General features: G+C 36.4%; 3 protein-coding genes across 4 annotated transcripts; 2 read left to right on the forward strand and 1 right to left on the reverse strand.

Annotated features, from left to right (window-relative positions):
• The first annotated feature begins 2,126 nt into the window (after nucleotides 1-2,126).
• Nucleotides 2,127-6,881, forward strand: LOC121762255 (glutathione synthetase, chloroplastic-like). The gene is made up of 12 exons (XM_042158066.1): nucleotides 2,127-2,570; nucleotides 3,206-3,375; nucleotides 3,804-3,879; nucleotides 4,060-4,190; nucleotides 4,519-4,641; nucleotides 4,722-4,802; nucleotides 4,931-5,011; nucleotides 5,096-5,165; nucleotides 5,332-5,453; nucleotides 5,537-5,676; nucleotides 5,754-5,946; nucleotides 6,564-6,881. Exons 1-12 carry the CDS (start codon nucleotides 2,286-2,288, stop codon nucleotides 6,685-6,687), a joined length of 1,596 nt encoding a protein of 531 aa, XP_042014000.1. The 5' UTR covers nucleotides 2,127-2,285; the 3' UTR covers nucleotides 6,688-6,881.
• A 134-nt stretch (nucleotides 6,882-7,015) lies between these two features.
• On the reverse strand, nucleotides 7,016-9,432 carry LOC121762256. Of its 2 annotated transcripts, none has more exons than XM_042158068.1 (4): nucleotides 9,226-9,432; nucleotides 8,863-9,082; nucleotides 7,766-7,789; nucleotides 7,016-7,471 (listed from the first exon to the last, which is right to left on the reverse strand). In XM_042158068.1, exons 2-4 carry the CDS (start codon nucleotides 9,059-9,061, stop codon nucleotides 7,143-7,145), a joined length of 552 nt encoding a protein of 183 aa, XP_042014002.1. In that variant the 5' UTR covers nucleotides 9,062-9,082; nucleotides 9,226-9,432; the 3' UTR covers nucleotides 7,016-7,142. The 2 variants fall into 2 exon arrangements, with proteins under 2 accessions (XP_042014002.1, XP_042014001.1); XM_042158067.1 differs by having other exon boundaries at nucleotides 9,204-9,432.
• Nucleotides 9,433-10,889: 1,457 nt separating this feature from the next.
• Nucleotides 10,890-13,328, forward strand: LOC121759990 (vacuolar protein sorting-associated protein 60.2-like). Its single transcript, XM_042155587.1, has 7 exons — nucleotides 10,890-11,096; nucleotides 11,317-11,468; nucleotides 11,604-11,697; nucleotides 12,343-12,414; nucleotides 12,508-12,619; nucleotides 12,791-12,933; nucleotides 13,116-13,328. Exons 1-7 carry the CDS (start codon nucleotides 11,028-11,030, stop codon nucleotides 13,167-13,169), a joined length of 696 nt encoding a protein of 231 aa, XP_042011521.1. The 5' UTR covers nucleotides 10,890-11,027; the 3' UTR covers nucleotides 13,170-13,328.
• The last annotated feature ends 1,133 nt before the right edge of the window (nucleotides 13,329-14,461 follow it).

Below are 14,461 nucleotides of genomic sequence, written 5' to 3' on the forward strand. Positions count from 1 at the left end.
GATCTCGTATCTTATTCCAAGCAAAAATTATAAGTTGAATTTTATAGCATGTCAAATTACCCAGAAATATGTATGAACTTTGGTTAAATTTTTATATATCCGAAACTTTAGTAATCACACATAAAAATAAATCTAACATTAATTGACCAAAATATTTTCATTTATATAAAGTAGGGATTATTCTGAATATGAAGATTTAGAAATAGATATTAACCCAAATTTTGGCTTTAACAATTTCAAACAATATTAAATTCATGATTTTTCTAATTGATATTTAAAGTGAACTAAATTTATCTAAATTTTATAGGAGTAATATTTTTTGCAATTACTCCACTGAGCTCTTCCTCCCCAGACCCCAGCCGTCATTATCATGCAGCTGTCAAACTCCCTCAACCGACAAGTGTTTGATAAAAGTCCAGAAAGTGTTGGTGCAGACTGCAGAATCTCCAGCGAATGCCAACTGTTTGACCGGAAGTTCAAGCCGCAGAAATTCCAGATTACGCACAGAAACTGTTGGATAAAAGTCCAAGGAGAATTGTAGGAGCTGTGCAAGTTCTGCTATGGCCTCTAGGTGCTCGCTGAATATCCTAAAGGAAAATCGAATTTGTTACCAGTGAACACGAAAACGATGAAGAGAAGGGGTGAAGCAATATATATATATATACATGAAAATAAAATAAAACAAAATAAAATAAAGTTAAAATAAAAAGATTCCGTTGCCGGGAATCGGGTGAAAGCCAGATATCCTAACCGCTGGACGACAACGGAATGTTGAAGACAAAGTTAGCTACAAATTATTTACTATAATTAAATAGAAAATGTTTATTAATACTACTTTGTTACTCCATTTGCAAGTGAATGGAGAAGTAAAGAATTTCTCCCCCAATCCCAAATAAATCATTGACTTATTAAATTATCTATAAGAGCTATGAAAAAATTCAATAAAGATAGAAACAAATGTGCTACTATTTGTTTTACGTCAAGCAAAACGTGGAGTATATCCTGATATAGCAGCAAAAGTAAGACATGTAAGTGGGTCCATTTATTAAGTTTGGAAAAGAAATTTGGATTGGTTCTACCTCATATTTTACGAAGAGAACTCCTTCATCCGTCCCCAAAGAATATGCGTTTTGGATTTGACACGAATTTTAATATAAAATTGGTAAAGTAAGATAGAGTAGAGAAAAAAAGTAAATAAAGTATTATTAGTGGTGAATGAGTTTTATTTCATTAGAGAGAAAAGAATTCCAAAATTAGAAAGTGCATATTCTTGTGGGACGGACTAAAAAGAAAAAAGTGTATATTCTTATAGGACGGAGAGAATATTCTTTTTCTAGAATGATCAGAACAAAAAGATACCGAGTGATTTAAGTGACACTCAGGTTTGAACTAAGGAAAAAGGATTTGTAGTCCCCCACCTTATCACTAGGCTATGCCGCCAAAATGATACAAAGTGTAACGAACTAGAGTTGTGATGTGCTCTGTTATTTTAGTTGCTTACACTTTACACGGATCGATTTTATTGAAAAATACAGTAATATTTATGACTCGTGAGACTTGTTTTACTATAACTAAATGTTAAAAGGTTTTAGTGTTCGTTCTTATTCCATTGTGCATTTGTCACATACACAACAAAAAAAAAGTATTATGACTTTTGAGACTCGTTTTACTATATAGTCAATGATAATTCACGTGGAATCGATTGACCTCATTAATGGTGATGATGACAAAAAAAAACTCCATTAAAAATCGACATTGAACTATCACCGACCTCACAATGCCGCAACTCAACTTTCATTCCTTGGAGTTGGTGTATACTTTGATTTTTCTTTTTCCGTCATCTATTGTCAACAATGACTACACACCGCCTCAACTTTTCGACACCGTCTCAACATTCCTGTCTTACAAAAGATTTCATTTTCTGAATATTTGATTTCAGGAATTTACATACATGAATTTTTTTGTGAAAAATCAAAATTGGTCAACATCAACATCTTTAATAAATCAAAAATCAATTTGAAATCAACATGATTATTTATAAACGAAAATTCTGATTTTGCATTTGAAGCACAAAATCGAATCAACCATTAATCAGTGGAGGAGTACTATAATTTGGGAATGAAAAACGTATGAGAAAGGAGAAAGAGGAAAGCGTCATTAACTTTTCACAGAACTCAATTTTGATTCCAACACAACAGCATTGGTCCACAGTGGTCGTCACCACTCAATGAGAAATTGACATCAAATTCACCAGCGCCGCCGTTTCATTTCTACAGTCTACAGATATGCTAAAGCAGCTCCACGCTTTTGGAGTGGAGAAAAACATCTGCTTCACAAATCGCAGCTTCCAACAAAAACCAACAAATTCCCGAGCTCGCCAATATCCCAGCATAATTCCCATGGCCCAGAATTCTTCTTCGCCGCTTCCGCCATTGAAATTCGAAGCCAAACCCCCAAACCCCGTGTTTGATCCTCACGGTTTAGACTCCAATCTGCTGGAGAAAATCGCGTATGATGCTCTGGTTTGGAGCTCTCTCCGTGGGTTGCTTGTTGGAGACAGGGCTTCGCAGGTTTGTTTCGATTGTACATCCCAAAATTTGATCTCACTTTTTGGGTGTCGGATTTTAACTTGATTTGATGATGTTGAATGAATTGGTGGAATAAGATGGGGGTTTCTTTGCTTGAGCTGTTTGATTAGCTGGAAAAAAGAGTGTGTTTTTTGCTTTATTTTGTTGTTAGTTCATTTCATTGTAGGGATTGGAGAGTTGGTTATTGGGCACATTGAGATCATCCATTTCCCCTTTTCCGGATTGAATTGAATTGATTCTTGATATTTAACTTCATTTCGAGTAATCTGTCTAATCGAATGTGTGGTTTGGTGAATTAGGCTGTATAGTTCTTGATTTGTTTGATGGGGTTGATTGAATTGGTAGAATAAGATGGTTTCTTTACTTGAGCTGTTTGATTAGCTGGAAAGATGAGTGTGTTTTTGTTTAATTTTGTTATTAGTTTATCCATTTCATTGTAGGGATTGAAGAGTTGTTAATGGGCACATTGTGATCATCAATTTCCCTAAATTTAATTGATTCGTGGTATTTAACTTCATTTTGACAGTAATCTGTCGAATTGAATGTGTGGAGTGGTGATTGAGGTTGTATTGTTACGATTGTCTGTGTTCCGATTCTTGATTTCTTTGAATTTGCAGAAATCGGGAACTGTTCCGGGTGTGGGTCTAGTGCACGCACCTATCTCTCTGTTGCCAATGCCATTTCAAGAAAGTCATTATAAACAAGCTTGTGAAGTAGCTCCCATATTCAACGAACTAGTTGACCGTGTCAGCTTAGACTCGAACTTCTTACAGGAATCGCTTGCCAGGTTAGATGGGTTGTGTTTATTCCCACCCGTGCGTTCATGTTGTCACGTATCCAAATGTCGGAATCAGCCTCTAGCACTATGATTTCTTTATAGTACATAATTTTGTACTCATGTGGTTTGCTTAGCTGATAGATCGATGGATATGATCCCCGAGCATTATCTTATACTATTATGCTTATAGTACTTATCAGTTATCACCATGTTTACAACTTCTTGTTTCCCAACATATGGCTATTGGTGAACTTAAGATGTTGGATTTTTGCTATGTATACGAGATAATGTTAGAAGTCAGTGTTGCTTTCAGACTAGTTTTTGGAACTGTTCTTTATGAAGGGTTTTCAGAAAGGAGGCTTTAGTCGTAAGTTTGGAAAGAACGGAGTATAAAATTCTATGCTATACTAATTTTGTTGCTCGTCTTTTTACTGCAGGACGAAAAAGGTGGATGCTTTTACATCCAGGCTTCTAGATATTCATGCCAAGATGTTGGATATGAACAAGAAAGAGGTACTTCTTCGAGATGCATTTTCTTGATTCCGTAGTTGTTTCTGACTGTTGTCATTTTTTCTTCCAAATCAACATCTTTCTTAAAAACGGAAGCATTTACTTTTATTGGCATTCGTCTCTTCCTAAATCCGATGGACTCTTCTGGTGAGGATACTGACATTGTATGTACTTGTAAACTAGGATATACGCTTAGGACTACATCGCTCTGACTATATGGTGGATGAGAACACTAATTTACTTCTCCAAATCGAGCTCAATACAATTTCTTCTTCATTTGCGGGGTTGAGCTGTCTCGTTAGTGATCTTCACAGGTTATTTTAGTATATATTGTTATGTCCTTTACCATCAGTTAACATTATTATTTCCATGGATTCATCAATAAATTATACATATATGGATGTTTCGAATTGCTCGAGAATTAAAAGTTAAATGCACTGACAGAAAGGAGAAATGTACGGAATACATTTTCTTGTTTTGTATGCCGTATTATATGTCAACTTAGATTGACCAAATAGAACCGTTTTTCAACATTTTGCTGCTACAAAAGCAGATGCATTTGTACGTTGTATCTAAGTATTCTCTGTGAAAAGCCGCATCTTTAAAATAAGCATCTATAAGGAGGGATAGTTGAACTTTCAGGAGCTTGCTTCATCAATTCAAGCAACACCTTGCTTTGGATCCAGAGAGGATTCCCGAAAACGCTTCTGCTAATCAGTTCGAGGAAGCATTACAGAAAGCCTGGTCTGAATATAATAACCCCAGGTTGGTTTTCAAACGATGTTGTACTTTCGAGACTTTTTAAAAGTTACTGAAGAAGTCGCTAATGAGTAATTTCTACGCAGGGCTGTGGTTATGATCGTGGTTCAACCTGAAGAACGGAACATGTACGATCAACATTGGCTTTTTACGCTCTTGATGGAAAAATATCCTCTCTTGGCTACTTTTTCAAATTTCGACATATATAACGTTGATGATATTGTTGATAGATCGTAAGTTCATTTCCTATCACTATATATCTTGGGCGTTTTGATATTTCTTAACTCGAACGTACATATCAAGTTAGAAGTATTAGGAAAACCTTAGCAGAGATCGATGCACAAGGGGAGCTTCTGGCAGACGGAACTCTTGTTGTGTAAGCATCTCGAGGAACTGAGTTGCATTACTCCGCTACTTGCTAGCATCGTTTTTTAACGTTTTAAAACATTTACAATTGCAGAGATGGTGAAGTAGTTGCAGTGTCTTACTTTCGAGCTGGATATGCACCTACTGATTATCCTTCAGAATCAGTAACTCGATTCTTATTTCATTAACTTCTTTTTCAGTTGGCACATCGTAGCGCACTTCTTCTATGGTTCTCGTTATGCGATCTTTCTAGACGCATCTGAGAACTATACGAGCAACATTTCCTCTCTCTCTCTCTCTCTCTCTTAATGCTTATCTATTTTCGTATAGGAATGGAGTGCTAGGCTTCTGATCGAGCAGTCACGTGCAATCAAATGCCCTTCAATCGCATATCACCTAGCCGGCACCAAGAAAATTCAACAAGAGCTGGCGAAACCCAATCAGCTCGAAAGGTTAATATTTGCTACTCATACAAAAGTTTAATTTATCAAACTTTCTCCTATAACTCTTTTCATTTTCTTGATTCCACAAACAGATTTCTTGAGAACAAGGACGACATAGCCAAAGTACGAAAGTGCTTTGCCGGATTGTGGAATTTGGAAGATTCGAGCATTGTCAACGATGCAATCGAGAGGCCAGGACTATATGTCATGAAGCCCCAGAGAGAAGGAGGAGGTATGATATCTGAAATTGCTATGCTTATGCTGCTAAATTCGCTGTCATCATTGAACCCGTGCGACCTTTCTGCACAGGAAACAATATTTATGGAGACGATGTAAGGGTAGCACTGCAAGAAATGCAGAAGAAAGGCACGGAAGAAGATGCGGCCTACATTCTTATGCAGAGGATTTTCCCAGCTACTTCGCCCGCGATTCTAATGCGCGAAGGCATCTCTCATAAAGAGCAAGTTCTATCAGAACTCGGGGTATACGGTACATATTTAAGGTAAATTGTTGGCAATGATTTTTTTCATTATCATTTCATAATTCAATTAACCATTATCTGAAGTTTGAAGCAAAGTACAATAATGTAAGTTCTAAGAGATAACTGCATAAAATGCAAAAATAAAAAATAAAAAAGTATAGATGCTAAGATAGCTCGAAAACATGAAACCATATATGAAATGCTAATAGTAATAATAAAAAAAATCATCGTTTTATATTCTTTTTTTAGGATTCTTAAAAATCACACAGTTTGGGCACATTCTGGCCAGTTACATAAAGTTTGAAAACAGAATATTAAATGTTGAAGTTTTAGTTTTTCTCAGTTTTCTCAATCGTGTACAAAACGACGTCTTTTAGCGATGCTTAAAACGATGTTGTTTTATTGAAATAAGAAAGAAACAAAGAAAAGAAGGAAAGAAGAGAAAAACAGTTATTTTAATGAAGAGAGGTCGTTTTGAGAATCATAAAAAACGTCGTTTTGCACACAGATGAGACAGTTACCAAAGCATATTTGACTGACCGACTGACCAGAATCTGACCAAACTTCGTGATATAATCTACTATTATCCCCTTTTTATACAAAATATGGTGATTTTATACCAAGAATGCAATCCACAGAAACAAGGAGAAGGTGATCATGAATAACCATTCTGGCTACCTGATGCGAACAAAGGTGTCGTCTTCAAACGAAGGTGGGGTTGCTGCAGGTTTTGCTGTTTTAGATAGCATATATTTGGTATGACTGTTGGATTTTGGTGGCTATGCTACTTCATAATTGAGCATTAATTTTCCTGAAGAAAAAAGCCATTGTTGCAGTTCTCATTGAGTAGGAAAAACAAGAATGTGTGGAAGATGGATATGTCTCACTTGTTGAATATTTGAACTATTATTCTGCAGATTCTCAATATTGAAATTTGTCTATCATTTTCTTTCTGATTTCGCATGTGTTTAGCAGTAGCGCTTTAGTTTTTTTCAGAAACGCCTCAACTATATTGGGACGGAGAGAGTATATAAAATTTGATTTCTCTCAATTTTCAACACATATATAATGTCGGAAACGTATATTTGTATAAACCTAAAGAAAACAAAGCATCAATTTATAAAAGTAAGAAAAATATTAACAATAACTATACAAGACTATCCTGCAAAAATGGCTATGCTAGAAAAAAATGAAGTAAAATAACTGAACCTTTATTTTTACAAAATTTCGTTCATGTTATTCACGGCACCATCACTCCAGCCATAGCCCAGCGCTCGACTCATCCACAAAGCCGTAAGCTTGCGCTCGTCGATCAATTCTGCTCTGGCTATTTCCCTTGCAGCCTCGCACGTCTCCACCCCTGCGATGCATTTAGCTGCTTCTTTCTGGAAGTGCGAAGACGCTCTTTTGGCGCTCATAATCAGCACATTTGTACGTTGCAAGCTATCACCGGTCACATTTGCGTGTAAGCCGATTTCCTCGGTCAGTAGGTCGATCATATCCTTCTTCATTTCATCCCTTGTTTCAGGATCATCTTTACCACAGTCTGCAAGCATGGTGGGAAGATTTCAAAATTTCAGTATATAACATCTGTGGAGAAAAACTGATTGAATGAGAACATTAACAGCGTCCTTTCAAGACAGGAAGTAAATGTGTAACTGTTTTCTGAATTCTGGACGTAATCTCGTTGTCGATTAAAGAAAACAGGAATGAGCATGGAAAGGAGCACACTGGATTTCGAATAGAGATTTCCTATCAAATTGTATACTTACTACAACTTATTTATAAGTATTATAGAACTCTGATGAAGAAATGGGGAAGAGAGAAAGCTATAACTGACCTGCAAATGAGGTATTGAACAGATCTGCAAAATGACAGAAAGGAGGTAAATTACCAACATGAGCCAACAATAATATGGTCCGAAGAAACATCTTATTTCAAGAAGAGTGGGATATATTGGTTATGACGGAAGATTCAAAATGTGAAAAACAAAGATAAGAGAAATGCATAAGAATCTGCCAAAACAGAAAGTCAGGTACATTTACAGTAAAAGAAATGCCGCACTCTGAACCTTCAGCGAGCATATTATAAGTCTATGGTATCAGCATGTGAATTATAAATCCATTCAAGGAGAACAGACAAAAGAAGGCGAAAATAGACAAGGAGTGCAGCGAAATCATGATTATCCTTGATGAAACTCGGCCTTTTCTGGAATTCAGAGAAAGGGATTGAAGTCGCAACAACGGTGAAAAGGACAATAATTATTTCTTGTAAAGTTTTACAACAAACAAGGAAACACCTAACATCACCACATCCATGCATTAGAACTTAGAAGCATATCCATTCACTGCCTTCACCAGCCCCTTATATCAACATCAACACATGATCTCAAGAGCAAAATAGTTTTCTAAAATACATAAAATTCATCTTCAAGAGTTTGCACAAAAAGGGCTTGTCTTTCCTACTTGCCTGGCTAAATTGAGTAGCTGGTTGTTTCACCCCTAATCATGAAATTGATGTAACTGGTGACCAACCCGTGTTATGCCATAACAAAATTCCGATTCAAGCAGTCATAGTCATAGAATAATTACTAGACACCTTATAACCAAATAAAAGTGAACCAGATCAAGCAATAGTATATCACTCCAAATTAATTTTTCCCTAAATCAACAATAAGCTACTATTAAATCTTTTCAACAAACAGGAAGCTAAAAAAACTGTTCTGTTTCCATTTCCTCTATGCCTCTGTAACAATGTTGATCTAATCTACTCTACACCGTTAAAATCAACAAATAAACTTCGATAACAATTTTAAAAAGCAACATTAAAGTGCTAGCAACAAAACAAAAATCATCCAGCAAGCATAGAATAAAGATGCAACATAAACTATTCCAGACACACACACTCACTGTGTGTAGAATGTGAATACAAACTCACAAATCGGCGAAGACGCGAGGGTGGTGTCGGAAACACAGTCACAAGAGCAAGGCGAGCACGAAATAGCCAATGCGGCTGAATACTTTCTCGAATGCATCTCCATATAACAAATCATCAACAATCCTACTAACACTAACACCATCCTCAAAACCTTGACGCGGTTCACCCTCAAATCCGACGCCGAGTGTGAATTCGCCATAATAATCACTTCTTCTCTCGCCTGAACTCAACAAAACAGATCGAATATGCAACAGCAATTTACACAAATTCGAAACAACAAAAATTGGGGAAAAATAGATTGGAATCGTGCATTAAAGTATTGCTAGAATGCGGAAACTCACAATGTGGGATCGAATTCAGCACCTTTTCTCCGTAGCGGGCCTAGCGGCGACGATAACTGGAGAATCGATCATACTTTGATACCTAGATTTTGGAGATTGTTGAGAGTGAGAATACTGCTGATGAAATCGAGGCAAAAACAATTATCTCTTTGATTAATCGCAGATCCACTTTGAACGTGAAAGAGTTTTGACTTTTTTGAGTGTAGAACAAATCCCTTCTAATTTTCTGCTTTTTTGGTTTTAAATATTTAAGCAAAAGGATTAGTGTCTAATCATTGGATTAAACAAGTCCAGGGTTGGATTGCTATGGTCACATATTAAAACAATGATTAATGTTGATATTTTTATCAGGAATTAAAATATACTGAATCCCGTAAAATTCATATTACTATATCTCAAGTTTAATTGGTTTTTATATTGTCTAAACCCTTTAACAAAAAGTTTCGTGCATATTTTTTTTGTCGTAACATAATACTATATCCAATCAATTCATTCAATTGCATGATGATATACACATACGTGATGCCGGTGAACACTTTTCGAAACCAAGCATGGCTCAAAGCTTTGATGATAGTGAAATGTGCTTATAGAATCCTGAATGCTCTTTTGATATCTTTCCAGACGAACTCGCAAAAAGAGTATGTGTGGGTTTTTGTGGGCAATTGTGCGTCTTTACGAAGGTCAGCTACCTCAAATAGGTATCACCGACTTATCAATCCATGTCGTGATGTCGAAGTGGTTGATCATGCTGATATCGTTGTTTGATTCATAGACACCGCGGAAAATGCATTCTAAATTTATAGAAGATAGTCGGCTACCACCTCTAGCACTATCGTCGAGTGTGAGCCTTGCTCTCGCTCGAGTATGACCCTCCCCTAATCCGTCCCTCCAGCATGTGACGGGCATCCTAAAAAGTTTGGCACATGCCCTAAACACTTTGAAACATAGTTATTGATCATAAAAAAAGTTGTTGAAGGGAAATCAAAATCTTTTAGGCCATCCACAATAGGAATAGCCCAGCAATAGCCCAGCCATAGCCTAGCCACATCATAAATAGCCCAGCCACATCAATAGCCACATCACTAATAACAATTATATAAAATGACATAATTAACAATCACACAATATACGGAATTTAATTTACGAGACATATACGGGAAACATTAATAATACTATCAACATCACTATTAACAAATATATACAAAATGAAATAATTAACAATCACACAATATGCGAAATTTAATTTACGAGACATATACGGGAAAAGTTTAATAATACTATTAAAATTTTAAAAAGTACAATAATTTAAGATAGAGAGAGTACTCGTTAAAACAAGTGGTGCGAATGAAAATGACGAGCAAAGCACGTATATATAGTGTTTCGGAAAAAAAAATTAATTTTCGCGCTAGGCGGTGCGCTGGGCGATCCGGGCGCTGCAATAGCGCCGAACGGACCGCCCAGCCGACCGCCCAGCGCCACATAACCGCCCAGCGCTGCGCGGTTTCTCTCTCCACTCAGCCGCTGGGCGGCTGCAATAGACCGCCCAGCGAACCGCCCAGCGCCGGCGCTCGGCTGGGCGGTCGCTGGGCGCCTATTGTGGATGGTCTTACTACTAATCCATCCCTATTTACCAATCAAAAGTTTGAATTTATTCAATAAATTCAATTTATAAGAAGAAATAAATGTTCAATAAGCGACACAGTTAAGAAATCGCCCAATTCCCTCTCTCTCTCTCCAATCAACTAAGCATCCAAAATTTGAAACCCTAGAATCAAAGGTAGCAAAAAAACCAGAAGCAGAAAATCCGGTGGTGAAGAAGTAACGATGAAGAGAGTGTTCGGAGCGAAGAAAGACAAGGAACCTCCTCCCTCCGTTCAAGATACATCCGATCGGGTTCGTAATTTAATCAGCTCGATTTGCAGCTCTCTGATTTATGATGAATTTCCACATCTAACTGTTCGAAAAATCGCTAAATAGTTGAGCTATGTTCGTTATCTGGTGCTTTTACAGTGAGTATAGCTGAATTAGTAGATGCTTGTAATCGAAGTTATATTATTCGCGTTGGTGTATCTGCTGCTTAGATTGACGTCTCTGTACATAATTTTCCTTCTAGATCACTAAAAGAGGCGACAATGTTGAGGAGAAGATAAAGAAACTTGATGCTGAGTTAGCTAGATATAAGGAGCAGATCAAGAGGACTCGGCCAGGTCCGGCACAAGAAGCTGTTAAAGCTAGAGCAATGAGAGTGCTCAAGCAGAGACGAATGTAAAATGTCTTTCGTGTGTTTTTAGCTTATGTTAGTTTTGTTTACGTGTGGATGTGGTTGGGGAAAGAACAATGCTACTTTCCTCGATCTGTGCCTGAGCTTGTCGAATAACCTTCTACGAATTATTTGGACAGGTACGAAGGTCAGCGTGATATGCTCTACAATCAGACGTTTAATCTTGATCAAGTCGCATTTGCTGCAGAGGGAATAAAGGATGCTCAACAGACAGTATGTCTTATAGAGCTTTGATATGCTTTTTGATATTCAATGAATTAACTCCTGAGGATCTGAGTTTTTTACTAGTTTTGTCGATGTTATCTTCTCGTCTCATGCTAATTGAGTCATTTTTAGGCGCATAGTGAAATTTATGGACTTGCTATATCCATAGTTGTTGAATATACTTTTCCACAGTTATTATGACATGCTAAAGTGAAATCCATAGTTTGATGCGGTGTTATGACTCACAACATGTTTTATTTGTAATCTGTATTTTAGAGTCAGAATATGTGCCTCTTTCTTTGTTATTACAATTGTATTTAAGTAACAGTATTCTGGGATCATTAAATTCACCGTAAAATCTGTTTCCCTTGGTAGCGCTCTACAGGGCAAAGTTCAAGGCTTGCCACGCGGAGCTTTTTCTGTAACGTCCTTGGAACCTGCTGCCTACCTCCTTAGAGGTAGGAGGACCCCCCATTTGTCACAGAGAAGGAAATCTCGTTGTCTTGTGATTGCTTATGTCTTAGTATCCTTGTTGCTCGTACCTTTTCTGTGCTTACACAAAGTTGATTTGGATGCTTTTTTTGGGTTCTCTTAGAAACTTAGATGCATAGATTATAGTTTGATTTCTTCTGTGACCAATTCCACACATTGCAGATGTCAGCCTTGAAATCGGCAAACAAGGACCTTAAGGGAATGATGAAGACTGTGAACATCCAAGACGTTGATGTTTGTACCTTACTCCTTGTAGCTTTCACATGCACATGATGATATATATTATTGGATAATCTTTTTATTGCTTGGTGGGTTCGATTTTCTCAGAGCCTGCAAGATGAGATGATGGACCTCATGGATGTGAGCAGCGAAATCCAAGAAAGTCTGGGGAGGAGCTATAATCTACCTGATGATATTGACGAGGATGAACTCCTGGGTGGTAATAGAAGATTCTCTCGTCGCCTCTATATTAGTTTACAATCTTAGATGTGAAATCCATTAAGGAATTTGGAAAATCTTTGTGGATTCCTTGAAGCTTTCAGTGTCAATGATTTCGAAGATTTTGGTTGTCTTTGTTGTCCAATAACAAATTAGTATTACTGTTATGCAGAGCTTGATGCACTGGAAGCAGACATGGGGTTTGAGACCGAAGGTGGAGTGCCTTCGTATCTTCAACCTGATAAGGAATCTGATCTCGAGGGAGAGCTGAACTTCCCATCAGCACCAACTGGACCTGGTAGAGTAAACATGCAGGTAATGCCATATTTCTTAACCACAGGAATTACAATGTCACATCCTTACACTTCAAAAAGCATCAGTCCTTAGATTGTATCGTCATAATTACGAGCATTTTATAGCATAGTACGCAGAGGTTGGTCCGTCGCTACCTTGTTATGCTCAGTAGCATCTAATAATTGATTTCGATGTTTTGCAAGGCTGAAGATGAACTAGGGCTGCCAGCAGTTCCCGGACCTTCCCTCCGAAACTAGACAACGAGTCGGTGTGCTATACATGTGTTACTGTAACTCTGTAAGCACAGACTACAGAATCTATCATTATGTTGTTATAAGACTTTTGGCTACTGCACAAATAAGCATTGGACAATTCGAAACGTATATAAATATAAATTGAAAAGTTTGTTGTGTAAAGGAAAGTTCGTTGAATGTGTAAGACTCTAGTTGAAATCGTATTTCATTCATTTTTCAGCCCTAAACAATAAATATCGAATTAAATGTGACACGCACGTACATATAATGAATATCTAATATTATCACCTTATTTAAAATGTACTCCGTTCACCGGTCTTAACCACTCCCTATGTCACTCACTACTCTTTGATTGAGTAATTTTCTCCCTTATTATACTACAAATTGAAAGTGAGAGTTTTTTAAATAAAGTGACTAGAAATTAATTAGGATTTATTTTTAGCAACAAATCTGATTATTCCAACAAATATAATACTATACGTATATAGATAGCATTGAATCATGCAGATCGGACGTGTGCCTTTTTTTAATGATTTCTTGTTATAAAATTCATGAGAATCAAAACGTTGCAAACAATATTGTAGATCAACAACCTTTTCTTTTATCATCAAATCAAACCTGCACACATTTTTGGTCTCTCAAATCTTCAACTCCATTCTGAAAAAAAATACTACTGTATTAGTAATAAATTCGTACATTGATTTAATCGACTTTAATCTTTATAGGATTGAATTATAATCTCATGTTTTGGGATTGGAAATATATGGGTAGGCAATTTCACAGAGACTAATTATTTATACAAGGAGTGATCAATTGCTAACTCATCATTTAATTGCCAACTACAATTAATTTAAGACCATATGATTTAGAAATCTTATGGTCAAAAATTTGCCACGTATAATTTTAATTTTTATTACACTCCCCAATATAACACTCCCATATTTATACAAGTAACATATAAATAAGGTTTATGAGTATTTAAATATTATTAATGAATATAATAACAATGCAAATAAAGAATAACTGATTTTAGGGTAAATTGTCAAAAATCAAAACTTGATAAGTTATGCATCTTTAAAAATCAACCGAGAAAACAATGAAGTTTGAATTTGTTATCAATTACTATTCCATGATGAAAAAAATTTGATCGAACAGGTGTAATATAGTACCATTTATGTTTTATCAATCAAATGACAATATTTTATTTATGAAAAGACAACATCATTTAACTCATCGGTGATGATGTCATACATGATTAATTGACTTCCATATCTTATATAGAATTTCACCAAAAA

The sequence above is a fragment of the Salvia splendens genome, chromosome 13 (assembly GCF_004379255.2).
Source record: "Salvia splendens isolate huo1 chromosome 13, SspV2, whole genome shotgun sequence".
NCBI classification, from domain to species: Eukaryota; Viridiplantae; Streptophyta; class Magnoliopsida; order Lamiales; family Lamiaceae; genus Salvia; species Salvia splendens.